This window comes from Cydia fagiglandana, chromosome 13 (genome assembly GCF_963556715.1).
Source record: "Cydia fagiglandana chromosome 13, ilCydFagi1.1, whole genome shotgun sequence".
Lineage (NCBI taxonomy): Eukaryota > Metazoa > Arthropoda > Insecta > Lepidoptera > Tortricidae > Cydia > Cydia fagiglandana.
Window position 1 is genome coordinate 8,591,843 of NC_085944.1, and position 14,344 is coordinate 8,606,186.

The 14,344-nt window shown below is 38.0% G+C and overlaps 1 protein-coding gene across 2 annotated transcripts; it reads left to right on the forward strand.

Annotated features, from left to right (window-relative positions):
* Positions 1–485: 485 nt before the first annotated feature.
* LOC134670187 (ADP-ribosylation factor 1) lies at positions 486–7,562 on the forward strand. Of its 2 annotated transcripts, none has more exons than XM_063527884.1 (5): positions 486–638; positions 1,017–1,184; positions 2,512–2,621; positions 5,640–5,765; positions 6,364–7,562. In XM_063527884.1, exons 2-5 carry the CDS (start codon positions 1,037–1,039, stop codon positions 6,526–6,528), a joined length of 549 nt encoding a protein of 182 aa, XP_063383954.1. In that variant the 5' UTR covers positions 486–638; positions 1,017–1,036; the 3' UTR covers positions 6,529–7,562. The 2 variants fall into 2 exon arrangements, with proteins under 2 accessions (XP_063383954.1, XP_063383955.1); XM_063527885.1 differs by lacking the exon at positions 486–638 and adding an exon at positions 699–814.
* The last annotated feature ends 6,782 nt before the right edge of the window (positions 7,563–14,344 follow it).

Sequence of the window (14,344 nt, forward strand, 5' to 3'; positions counted from 1 at the left end):
CAACTTTCGCTGCTGTCAATGTCAATGTCATTACTGTCAATAAACAGTCTCAATTCCGTTTCCGCTCAGGATTGCCAGCGCAGAAACCATAATTTGATCTAAACGTTCTAAAGTCTATCAAGCTATATCCGCCAGTAGAAAAAAGGCGCGAAATTCATATTTTCATGGAAAAATCAACCCCTCGTGCGTACATTTTTTTAATTTTGTCACCTTTTTCTACTGACAATGTGGCTGTATCAGAGTATAATTAATCATCAAATTGGAGAGACTTTAGCATATGACAACACTGTGGCGAGTTTGAGCCATTGTGAGCTATTCAAGCTAATCAAAATACCGCTACAGTTTCTATCTTAAGCCGTGTATACACTATAGTGACCCTTGCTTGCATCAAAGTTATTTTATATGTAATACAACAACATATTTATCGCGTTTAGTTACGAATTAGTTATTAATAAAACGAAAACCATAATATCGTTTTCGTTAAAAACGTTATTGCTCCTGGCCACTTTCTACGATACGTGGCATAAGCACGAATAACTTCCACGTTCGCCGCCATTTTGACATCCAGCGGATTTCTGAGATTTCATTTTAAGTATAGCGTTTTTTTCTCGTTAGTGAAGGTATTTTGGTGTGGAAACGTAAGTACTTCTTAGTTTTGACCTCTATAAGTGTTTCAAATATCAATTTATAATCAGTGAACAATAATAGTGATTTTGTGACGACGCTACAACCCGAGGGTGGTGACCGCAGCTCCTACAACGGTGTTGGCTAGTCAATCATTGTTAGAAGTTTAAGGGCTGACGCTCTCCCGAAGGTCATTTTCAATAAAACGCAATATGTTTTTTATGTTACAGTATTCAGTAGAGGAAAACAAAGTGTTTTATCATAGAATTAGTCTGTATTTCTATGTGGGAATCCAGCAACTTGCCATGTCATTATCATTGATTAACGTGTAGACTTATGAACGGATGACTCACAGAGGTTCACTTTTTACTCATTATTACTTTCTCTTACAGAATACATACAAGGCTGAAAAATGGGGAATATGTTTGCAAATTTATTTAAAGGCCTATTTGGCAAAAAGGAAATGAGAATATTGATGGTCGGTCTCGACGCCGCTGGTAAAACCACAATCCTGTACAAACTGAAATTAGGCGAAATTGTTACAACAATCCCAACTATTGGTGAGTATGTATACAATAGTTATAAACAATTTGCTTCTTCAACATATGTTGACTGATAACCTCAATTTGTTTCTTGCATTAGTTATTAGAAATTAGCTTCATATTTTGTGTTTTTCTGTTTAGGTATGTTCTAAATATTTAATATGCTAATAATCATATGCATGTGAACCAGGATGTGTAGATGTAATTAACCTACTTAATGGACATAACTTGTGACATCTATCTAGGTTTGGATCAGTTAGTTTTATGTTCAAATGTTGCAATATATTATTAACGATGCTGGATAGCTGCTGTGTTTCTGACATACTAATTATGAGTATAATTACTAATTTGATTTCTTCAAGTGAAATTGCCACATAGGTAGTACTAAAATTATTGCCACATAGTTCCAACTCAGCCCCTTATACTTGATTACTATGATTTGTGTCATTAAATTGTTTTGGTCATTTCACACAGAGACAGTACATTTCACTTTTGTTTTCTCTTTTACTCTGTTTTGATAGGGGGTGACACTGATCCTTTTGGGCATTCTTGGCTCTGTTTGCCTAACCCTTAATAGCCGAACGGGTTACTGCTATACATTAAAAAGGGACAGCATGATTTGTCCCTGAATCGGTGTCAAACTTTGGTTTTGTAGAAAGTTTCTTTTCTGTATGGTCATACTATTACTTATTCCATGGTTATGTATGACTTCAACTTTCATGTTATTCAATTACAAAAACAATAGATGACTATACCTGTGAGCAAATAAATTTGAAGTTTTTATTGAGAGTTTTTTCATAAAAACACTAAAAAGTATCCCGGTCTGACAATGTTTTGAAAATATCATCTTGACACACATTCCAAATTGGCTATTGTAGCATACTAGCAAAGAGAATTTGAAATAGAGAGTTACTGTCATGGTAAATTATGCAGCCACAGCACATTTACTGCCATCTTTCGACACAGTTAAAACTGTTAGAACACCATTTGACTTTTATCATTATTCTTTCACTGATATGTGTTACTTGTTAAATATAAATATTAACACCATCTGGCAGGGCTACATAATTTAATCCGTCCACAATCCGTCTACACACTCTTTGATACTAGCAACACCCATTGTGGTATGGGACACATGCACAAAAATTATAAATGTGTTTATTCTCATCTTTTAGGTTTAAGCAATTCTTAAATTAAATTAGGAATCTGGTGGTATCTTTCAAGAAAAAGGTCTCCTCAAACTCTTACTCACCAAAAGATAAGGATTAATATCAAAAGCAACAATTATAATAAACTACACATTCTGTTTATTACTTTTTACCAACTTTGCATTCAAAAATTTCAGGATTCAATGTGGAAACTGTAGAATACAAAAACATCAGTTTCACCGTGTGGGATGTCGGCGGCCAAGACAAAATCAGACCACTGTGGAGGCATTACTTCCAAAACACACAGGTTAGTAAAGCAAACTGTTATTTTATACTGATTATTATGGAGGTAAATCATATAACTTGTGGACTAATTTAGTTATGACACCTAACTTGTTACAGTCTAAGTGTGAGCAAAAAAGATAGTAGGTACAGATTCCATTGGTCAGATGATTATGCCCTCCTGTGCAATGTCCCATGCCCAACATAGGTTATGATACTTATACTAACAATGAATTCTGTGTAATTATTTATAGGTGAATATATTTAATTTTTAGTATAAGGTTGCCAGTTATTAACAGAGCTCGGATAGGGTGAGCTATTTGCCTTATATATGACATAAGACATGTCAAATTATAAGGCAAATAGCTCACCCTATCCGAGCTCTGGTTATTAAAGAGTGGCCAGTATTTGACGATTTACTGGTATCGTCTTGGGTCGTCCCATTCGTGTTTCGTCAAGTTCTTAAATTAGTCCTATTCTGCTTTTGTCACTCATTCTACATTAAAAGCCACCGACGATTGTGATGAATGTAGAATGGGTGACGAAAGCAGAATAGGACTAATTTAAGAACTTGACGAAAAACGAATGGGACAACGCAAGACGATACCGATTTACTCTATCATCCACAGTGGTGGATTTGCCCTAAGGTCCAGTAGGCCTGGGCCCAAGCCGGCAAGATATTAGGGGTGGCAAAATTTGCTGCATTACAACAAGAAATAACTCAAAATGTAGTCAATATGATTAGTGCTGAGAAAGGGGCGGCTATAGGGCCTGGGGCGTAGGGCGGCAAAGACTGCAAATCCGCCACGGATCATTCACTTTTATTTGTACTCAATAATATGTTTTTACTCTCATTCACTGTCATCATAGCTGTAGCTGTTTTTGTGATCGATTATCCAACTTATATTAAACATGATAATGTGGGAGATTGTATGTTACTCTTCACACAGAAAGGGCCGAATAGATTTGAATGTAATTTGGCACACAGAAGAGTTTATAATCTTAAATAAAACATTTCTGATTCTTCTTCTTTTCGTGTCGAGGTTCCTTTTTTTAGGGTTCCGTACCTTAAAAGGAAAAAAACGGAACCCTTATAGGATCACTTGTGCGCCTGTCTGTCCGTCTGTCACAGCCCATTTTCTTCGAAACTACTAGACCAATTAAGGTGAAATTTGGTACACATATGTAAGTTTGTGACCCAAAGGCGGACATGTAACGTAAACAAATGAATTTTAAACATAAGGGCATTTTGAAGGGGTAAATGAGAAAATTTAAAAATAAAGTTTTTCAAACTATATCGTGTTACATATCAAATGAAAGAGCTCATTGTGAGAATTTCAAATATTTTTTTTATAATTTTAGAATAACTAATATAGAAGTAATTTAACAAAATTAGAAAAAATTACCATTTCCCCCGTTATCTCCGAAACTACTGGGTCTAAAATTTAAAAAAAAATATATAAAATAGGTCTTTACCTATAGATGACAGGAAAATCTATTAGAAATATGCAGTCAAGCGTGAGTCGGACTAATTACTTAGTTTTTGATCCGACCCCTACGGGTTTTTTAAAGGCAATTCACTCGCGTTTCTCATATAAAAAATACATTGTTAAAAATTGAGTGATGTACGGAACCCTTGGAACGCGAGTCCGACTCGCACTTGACCGGTTTTTTATACTATGGATGCCCAGTAGGCAGTGGTGTTGAAAGTTAACAACAATTTCTTATTTAGAAATTCCATCCACACTGGATGTGAAATACGTGTTGGAAACATAGGAATGTTGTAATGCAACTGAATTATTTTCGGTTTAACCGATTCGGGGCTGATGGCACACCTGCCGTGTCATCAATGTTTTTTACGTGTGGCGTATGACACGGGAGGAGTGTCATCATATTCTATGGCGCATGGCATGGCTGCCGTGTCATGAAATGATTGTTCCGCGTCACAGCCAAGTTTTCGAAAATGGAACACGCAACAAATCGTGGTTATGGTGCGAGAGGCCCTTAGTCATATAAAAAACGTATGATATAGATATTATTAATTGTAGGTTATTGCGCATGAGAGTTACTTCCCGGTGTTTGAAACAAAACAAGCATAGTCATTGTTATTAATCAATGGGGCATGTTAATAACCACATTTACTCTGAACAGAAGAACTCTATATCGTAGTCACAAAGAGAAAGCCAGTTTTAACAATGGTTTGGAGTTTTTAAGAAAAAGAAACATTTTTTTGATAACATGTTCTTATACTTATGATGTATTAAAAATAAATAAAAACAAATTCATTTATTTTTATTTATTTTTAATACATCATATGTATACAGACAATGAAACCCCATCTAAAAATGAAATAACATATAATTACAAGAAAGAATTAAATACTATCGTTATCGCTTTCACACGTATAGCGTTGTTTCATTATCTTTAATTCCGAGACGTTTATAATGATTATCGGGTCACGTTCTTGATATGAAATTATATGTCTTAAAGCGTGCCAAAATCATTGGTAATGTTAGGAGCGTGGAAGGCGATGTTTTGAAGTTGCATTTTCTATTCAATAAGAAAATTCCGATATTTAAGTATCCCTCAAAAATAGCTAAACGGATTTGGATAAATTTGATAACTTTAAAAAATAATCAAAAAATTGTAACTATAAGTTGGTCAAGCAGATCTTGTCAGTAGGAAAGGGCGGCAAATTTGAAAAATGTATGCGCGAAGGGATATCGTCTCATAGAAAATTTGAATTTCTCGCCTTTTTCTACTGACAAGATTTGCTTGACCATCTGTAATCAATTTTTTGTTGATAGTTTATAACCTGGAAAAGAAATTGGGATTATTTTTATTCCAGAATCCATCTCCTAGGGGGGTGAAGTGCAGGGGAGGGGAAGGGGGGTTTAACGCCTTCTATCCAAGTGGAAGTTCTGGTATCTGCAGCTATGATAATGGCGCTTGTTGCTAGTTTTACTCCCTACACAGTGTGCCATCTCGCCCCATTTTACGCTTACGACACATCATGTTTTGACCGAATTCTCGTTGATTTCAGGGTCTCATCTTCGTAGTAGACAGTAATGATCGGGAGCGTATCGGCGAGGCCCGCGAGGAGCTCATGCGGATGTTGAGTGAAGACGAACTGCGGGATGCAGTGCTGCTGATCTTCGCTAACAAACAGGTAATTAACCTTTTCTATTTTACTATGTGATCCAATTAAACCAGAAGGATTATAACGCGTATTCCTGATGTAAAGTGTCATTCTATCGAACTTGCTAACTATGTAAACAAAACTCACTAGTAAATTCATCATTCAGAGACAATTTCAATATGGCGGTTTGTTTACATAGTTAGCTAGTTCCATAGAATAACACTTTCGTCTAACCTAGACATAGTTTTTGCAAAATATAAAATGAATATAGGATATTTTCTAAGCTTCGAAGATGTCTTTAATTGTAGAGTAAATTATATCCACTAAACTAGCACATAAAACGACATATAAGGTGCTGGTTTTACAAACAATCACTTCAATGTACTGAAACCTATAAAATTGATTTGAGTAGGCAGGAATCAGACATTAAAATAAATTAAAATGTTTAATATTTTGACAGCTCAAAATTGCAATTGTGATTATTTTTATATAAAATATAGAGAAAATCTTTAGAACATTTGAACAAAAATACCGTGTCATATTTAATAGACGCAGTGGTGAGTTTAGAAGAATTCCAAGTGAGTTGTCGTGTTGATGTTTGTTAGCACTTGTTCGTTGGGTGTTGTAGGACCTGCCGAACGCGATGAACGCGGCCGAGATCACAGACAAGCTGGGGCTGCACTCGCTGCGCAACCGCAACTGGTACATCCAGGCCACGTGCGCCACGTCGGGCGACGGGCTCTACGAGGGGCTCGACTGGCTCTCCAACCAGCTCAAGAACGCCAGCCGCTAACGTGCCCCACACACACAACACTGAAAGAGACTATGGTTTAAGATATCTTAACTTTATTTGCTATAAATACGATGTATTATGTGCGGAATCATAAATGTATTACTTACTGATACGTCGTCGGCTCGCGACCGAGCTCGCATCGTGCGCGGGACGTTATCTCTCTCGCCCGCGCTGATTGTTCGATCCCTGACGACGTTGAACAAAATATAGCGTGTAAAGTTTATGCAAAAATACAATTTTGTTTATAATTAATAATTATCAGTAAACGAGAAGATGCGACACTTTTGTGTCGCGCATCGTGATGTGGATAGGTATGTAGCTAACACGTGATAAAACGAATCACAGTATAACATGTTTTGTATGTGTACTATAATGTTGATTAAGTTGTCGTAATAAAGTATTTAAAGTTACTTCATACCTGCTGACTTTGATTCAATCGGACCGGGGAGGCGGGCGGGACTCAGGCCCGCCGGTAGCCTGTTCACATCGCTTTGACTTTTTACTATAACAATTTTTCACGTGCTCCTCAATTGTATGGTGGTGTCACCAGTTTTGTGCATATTCCACTTATTTGAACGACTTATTGTATGATGATAGTTTATTTTTTGGAGTTAATGAGGTAGAGTAAGCTGTTATGTATTTCCATTACGATAGTTCCGAACGACGGTTGATGGCGGCCAGTCGTGAGGAGTCTGCATTTACAGTTATCTCACGGCGAACCGAGATTATTCTTGTAACTTAGGTATATGTATGTATTAGATAAACATGGTGTCATTTTGAGAAGTGTTTCTACCTACAGGGAAACAGTGCTCAGAATCTTCAGCTCTTACACAATTAATTATAACTTAGCATTTTTATAATAATTTAGAAGAAATTGTTAAAACCTAATATCCAAGGATACACTGTGGCTCGTGTGGTGAATAGTCTTTTTTTATTTTTATGATATGATATGAGAATCAAAAAATATTGAAAATGCGAAATGTGACATTCCGGTTTGTCTTATGCTGTATTATGGAATAAAATATCCTCACCAATATTTGATTTTTGCTTTGAAACACTCATTTGATGATTACTAACCATTCAAACTGCTATTGCTATTGAATTACTGTATCCACCATATAATTTTCTTCTTCGAATGGAACCCCTCTCAAACCTAAAAGAAAATTATTAAGTAATTGATAGCTGTTGGCCTAATTACTTGTCAACCTTTACATTTTGTCTGTGAGAGTCATTTTATATTTAGTTATTACGTGTAGGTGCAAAAACGGAATATTAATTATTTATAATTATCCAGAAATTCAATTTACTATTTTTTTTCAAGAACAATTGGGCTCAATTTGGCTAGTGATTTTATCCATTAGCGACGTTTTTTTTTTTTTCACTAAAAAGTGACCGACAAAGTCAAGCATGCACCTAAACAGAATAAAACGTCGCTGACGGATAAAATTATTCCTTGATTGTACACCGTAATCGAAATAGTATCCAATAGATAACATAATGAAAATATAGCTATAGTGGGATTTGCACAACGTCTTTGGCTGATAGTGATAACTAAATAAGTACTATGCGCTCTATACATCGGCGATAAGTATAGAGCGTGTAGCTACCCTGTGGGCTTATTTACTTGATTTGTAATCAACGATTACCAATGTACGATTTAACGCATTCACTGCCAGGGGGCGTGGTCTAGGAATAAACTTGTATGACGGTGAACGCACATGTGCATCGGGGGCAGTAGCGGATTTGCTCTAAGGCCAAGTAGGCCCGGGTCTAAGGCGGCAAGTCTTTTGGGGCCGGCAAATTGTGACAAAAAATTCTTTGAAGTACGGTTTGATGATAACGTCGGGTGAAGTACTATCAAAAAATTAAAGTAACAATGCACTTTATTACACTCGTAACACGGTTTATTGTCCAATAATTTCAATGATGTTAGTTAGTGACTTTTGCTTGTCACCCGACGATAACAAGAAATACTTAACTCAAAATGTAGTCAATATGATGGGTGCTGAGAAATGGGCGGCTACAGGGCCTGGGACCCAGGGCGGCAAAGACTGCAAATCCGCCACTGATTGGATGCCTCCAGCGTTGCCAAAGCTTTGTTTTTTATATCCCGGATACTAAAATGATAGTTCGATTGGCCTATTTAAGTATTTACTATTTATAATCTAATTAATCTATTAGCAATCGGTCGCACATATTAAGGTGAAATGAGCTGTTATTTTAGTATCAGTTATAAACTTATAAAGTCGGCGATAACAGGATTAGTAAAGTTGGCGAACAGTAGCGCGAGAAGGCATACAGTAAGTATTGCTGTTGTTAATAATTTTTAAGAAAAAAAAACCGACTTCCATGGGGTCGATGAAAGATTATTGTAGATGGTACACTATGTAGAAAAGGAGGTAAAACCACCCACTTTTCTACTAGCATTTCGCTTCTGTATAATGGCTCCTCTACAGGATGGGCTGCGAGGATGGGCCAACGCCGGCCACTCCAAGGGTCCGGTCGCTCCATCGTAGGCCACGTCTACGCCTCGGCTAGTCTGTGGCCATGAGTAAGCCCATTCATAATAATAAAAAAAAAGGGACGCAGCCATGCGGTAGAATGAGATAGCAATATCACTTGCTCCCTCTAACGCATAAATGCGTCCCTTGGAGTGGCCGGCGTTGGCCCATCGTGAAGAGGAGCCATGAGGGTCGTAGTTCTAGCCTAACCTAAGCCACTCCTCAGATAGCAGTTCGGTTCTGTGCGGATCGCAGTTCGAACCTAATCAAACCCACTTTTCAAGTAGCATTTCGTTTCTGTAAGGCTCGCAGTTCTAACCTAACCTAATCCTTGTTCGGTTCTGTGAGGATCGCAGTTCAAACCTAACCTAACCCACTTAATGGCGCATGCCGTGCGGTGTACGGGGGTTTAAGCGGGAGGGGCTAGTAAGATTGGCATCATCGTACTTTATACCTACATTAATTTTATGATAGGTAATCATAGTTGTTTATTTAGTTAAGGTATCATAGTGGTTTTCTGGGTCAAGGTCCGGGTCCGAGTCCGGGTCCGAGTCCGGGTCCGAGTCCGGGTCCGAGTCCGGGTCCGAGTCTGGGTCCGAGTCCGGGTCCGGGTCCGAGTCCGGGTCCGAGTCCGGGTCCGAGTCCGGGTCCGAGGCCGGGCCCGAGTCCGGGTCCGAGTCCGGGTCCGAGTCCGGGTCCGAGTCCGGGTCCGTGTCCGGGTCCGAGACCGGGTCCGAGTCCGGATCCGAGTCCGGGTCCGAGTCCGGTTCCGAGTCCGGGTCCGAATCCGGATCCGAGTCCGGGTCCGAACCGGATCCGGGTATGAGTCCGAGTCCGGGTCCCAGTCCAAGTCAAAATCGAAATTCGTAATCACCAAACGTGTACCATGCGTCATTGAAGAGTTCTGTTCTGGTTATCATCAGCAGTTCCACTTCATCAAATGCGACAGTTTTTAATGTAAATGCTTGATTTTATGATGAAAATACAAAAAAATCTATACGTATGCCTTTAATATTTGAGGAGTTCCCTCGATTCCTTATGGATCCCATCATCAGAACTCGACCTTGACAAAAATGTGGCTTAAAAACTTAACTTGCTTAACAAACATAACGACGAGGACAAATCGCCAACCGTGAACTATGCGTCGTTTAAGAGTTCTGTTCTGATCATCATCAGCAGTTCCACTTCATCAAATGCAACAGTTTTTAATGAAAATGCTTGATTTTTTTATGTAAATACAAAAATCTCTATACGCATGCCTTTAAGATTTGAGGAGTTCCCTTGATTCCTCATGGATCCCATCATCAGAACTCGAGCTTGACAAAAATGTGGCTTAAAAACTTAACTTGCTTAACAAACATAACGACGAGGACAAATCGCCAACCGTGAACTATGCGTCGTTGAAGAGTTCTGTTCTGATCATCATCAGCAGTTCCACTTCATCAAATGCAACAGTTTTTAATGAAAATGCTTGATTTTCTGATGTAAATACAAAAATCTCTATACGCATGCCTTTAAGATTTGAGGAGTTCCCTTGATTCCTCATGGATCCCATCATCAAAACTCGAGCTTGACAAAAATGTGGCTTAAAAACTTAACTTGCTTAACAAACATAACGAAGAGGATAAATCGCCAACCGTGAACTATGCGTCGTTAAAGAGTTCCGTTCTGATCATCATCAGCAGTTCCACTTCATCAAATGTCACTTTTTTGGGTGTATATGCTTGATTTGTTGATAAAAACCCAAAAATCACTATATGTATGCCTTTAAGATTTGAGGAGTTCCCTCGATTCCTCATGGATCCCATCATCAGAACTGGGTTTTGACAAAAACGGGACCAATCTGTATGCATATACATTCAATCAAAAAAAGAATTTTCAAAATCGATCTAGTAATGACGGAGATATGGAGTAGAGTCTGGCTACTGAAATTTTACCTAAAAGTTCGGCGGGAAATTCAAAAAATCTTGGGCTGGTCACACTTTGTGTAGTAGGAATTAGTGTCCGACCGAAACATGTTTTTTTGCCGAAACCGAAACCGAAACCGAATGTTCGGCTTTGGCTCTAGTTTCGGCCGAAACCGAAACCGAAACTTGTGTAGACTTGTTAAAATCGTTGAAAAAATGTCATAAAACCCCTTTTATACACATATTATGGGGCTGTCAACACCCAATATCCTTGAAATTGATGTTACTTAAGCAGTTTTTAAAGAAAATTACTAGAGTTAGACCAAGATAATTTTGCAATGATGTTGATAACACACGCAGTGCAATTGTTATTTTAAACGTCAAAACTTCTATGAAATTATGACGTATAAATAACATTTGCACTAGTTGCACTGCGTACGCTATCAAAATCATTGCAGAATTTTCTTGGTCTAACTCATTCATTCACCAGTCAAGTTAACTTAACATGTAGAGACAGGGTCAACCAAAAACGCAAGCGCAATTTTTTTTGTTGACAATTGCGATATTGTACCGGGGTACCAATCTTCACCTGGGCCTAAAAGTCCGAAGTGCCCCAGTGAGGCGAACTTTCATGCGAAGTCAAAGCCGTGCTTCAGGCTTCTGGATAAGCAGTTGAGCACAGACTCCAACCAATGTCCATTGTATTAATAAGTGAGACCGCAGGCCGAGCATGGCGCAGCGAGGCCAAAGGCTAAGCTGAAGTAGAGGACACGTGGAACACAAACCAATAGTAAATTGAGGTAAAATCACTCAATCACTCTGAAACAATTAGGGCCAGTTGCACCAACCACAATTAACAGACTGATCAACGTCAAGCAGCAGAGAACTATGAAACTTTCCATACAATAAAATTTAGCGAACCCTAAAACGGTGACAGACGGTTTGGTGCACCGACCCCTAGACAGTGTGCGCGTTATAGATATTGACAATTTGACAGCCTCGTAATATTGCGTCGACCGTCCAGTGCCCCTCATTAGTGGATTTGTGTTTTATAATATACCAATTAATTTCTATACCTATACATGAATCAGTATAATATGTAGGTATTAATATTGTTATCCTTCTTATTCCCCAACTTTTGGTCATATTCCGAAGTGCCATTTCGTAAGTTTCGGCCCGGCCGAAAGGTTCGGCCGTTTTTTGGCCGAAACCGAAACTACAGCCGAAACATGATTTTTTGGCCGAAACTGGCCGAAACCGAAACCGAAACCGAACCTTCGGTCGGACACTAGTAGGAATTATAGTTTAGATACTAGAAAATATTTTTGATTTTCTATGCACACGTAAGGTATCTAAGGATATAAGTTAAATATACGTTGACGTGCACTCAAAGTCAGCTCACATAATTTCTACCACTATGTAAAGTACAGTCAACGATAAACACATATGTTAACACTTTCTCACCATATACCATTGTAACAAGGCGATAAATGAAATGTAGTGTAAATAAGACCTACTTAGCTCGATAATACCGTAATCTTAAGCCATCACCAAAAAAAATACATAAGTACTATGCCAAATATGTTAAATGCTAAGTATCAAAATATTTATAGAGCACCAACCTCCTGATTTGTTTACATTTGTTTAGGAGTTGTAAACATTGCAGTTTTTCGTTATACAACGCTATACGTCGACTTCGCACATTGTCGTAATTATTTACGAGCTTAAATAATAGTTTGCGAACCTCACTCAGGATAGACATTACTAATATTATTTAAAATAAACCCATTATAAATCCCAACTATCCGCAAACAATTTGAATGAATGACATAAATTGACTACTGTCTTTTAGCTTTTTTTTAAATCATAGACAATTGGTGATACAACAACGAAATATCTGTCAACAATTTTTGGCTAGCCAGACTCTAACAAACATAAAAAAAAATAAAAAAAAAAAAAAAAAACATACAACCGAATTGATAACCTCCTTCTTTGAGATTTGGAAGTCGGTTAAAAATGCGATTCTGGAAAGCGCATCGCATCTAGCGAAAACACGAAGGGATTTACAAGGATTCAACTATAATGAAATTGACCAATCACAGCTCGCCGCGGTCAAGAGGACGAAACAAAATCATAGCTCAAATTAATTATTTTAGGTTGTATTGTAGGAACAATTGCTTCATAAGTCAGAAACGCACATGTGACACCCTTAATATAGGAACATCCATAGACTACGAAAACCGCTTAGCGTTACTTGTTAGTCTCCATAGACTACGGTGGCTAAAATTGAGAAAAAAACTGTTTAAAAATTGAATTTAGCAAGGAGCAAGTACCAGGGCCTCATGAGTTACGAGGTGTCGTTGACCAACCCGCCGTGGGGCGCGGGGCGCGGCGGCCAGGTCGCGTACCAGTACAAAGGTATCGCGGCTGGTCGCGTATCTTCACTGTATACTTTTGGTTTGGTTTGTTTGGATGATTCTACTAGTTTAAAGTGTTATTTTTGTTGACTTGTAGAAAAAGTATTGTATACAATAGTGATATAATCAAGCTTTTCAATCTCGTACCTTACTTAGGCAACTCAGCATGCTTCGTTGCCTAAACACGGTACTCGACTGAAAAGCTCTGTATTATATCACGATTGTATAAAATACTATTTCGCAACGTTCGCTTACAACTTATTAATCTTATTATAGGTAAATGGGTTCTGTATGGAGCGGGCACTTTGCTCGTTATTTCTCTATGGTCCGTACCATCCATTGGATACGAAAAACAAAATAAACAGCCTCAATTAAACAAAAGGGGATACATTTACCTATGAAGACCTAGACAAGATGACCATCGTTAATGATAATAATGATAGACGATACATCCGCACCGCAGGTTCAACGCCAAGGGCCGATTGATCGGTCACAGACCACAGAACAACATAGACCTACGTGCATATGCATTAAAGTTCAATTTCAGTTTTGACATTTCCGTGACGTGGCGTCCGCGTGACAGCTTTTGTTTTTGACACGGCGTCGAAAAGGTTAAAGAATGTGTGGCAAGTCATGTATCTTTTCGTAGCATCTGTCACCCCAATAGGGTATATACAGTGAAACCTGGATAAGTGGGATCTCAAGGGACCAGCAAATTTATCTCACTTAAAGAGGTTTTCCACTTACCCAGGCTCCCAGTTAGCCAGGTACAAATAAATTTCTGTCTCATTTACAGAGGTTTCCATTAATAGAGGTGAGAATAGAGTATATTTTATCAGTTATAGAGGTGGTTAATAAGGTATTTAGTAATTATCTTTTTAAAATAAATAAGGTAAAATAATCCTTGTCCCTAAATATTTTTTAAGTCTGTTTAAATATTTTTTTGAATTTATTTTGAATGATTCTCCAAAGGATAGATATTTCAAAATTA

Coding starts and splice junctions, on each gene's coding strand:
- LOC134670187 (XM_063527884.1), top strand. CDS start 1,037: ATGGGGAATATGTTTGCAAATTTATTTAAAGGCCTATTTGGCAAAAAG. Junction 1,185..2,511: donor TACAACAATCCCAACTATTG/GTGAGTATGTAT, acceptor CAAAAATTTCAG/GATTCAATGTGGAAACTGTA. Junction 5,766..6,363: donor TGATCTTCGCTAACAAACAG/GTAATTAACCTT, acceptor TGGGTGTTGTAG/GACCTGCCGAACGCGATGAA.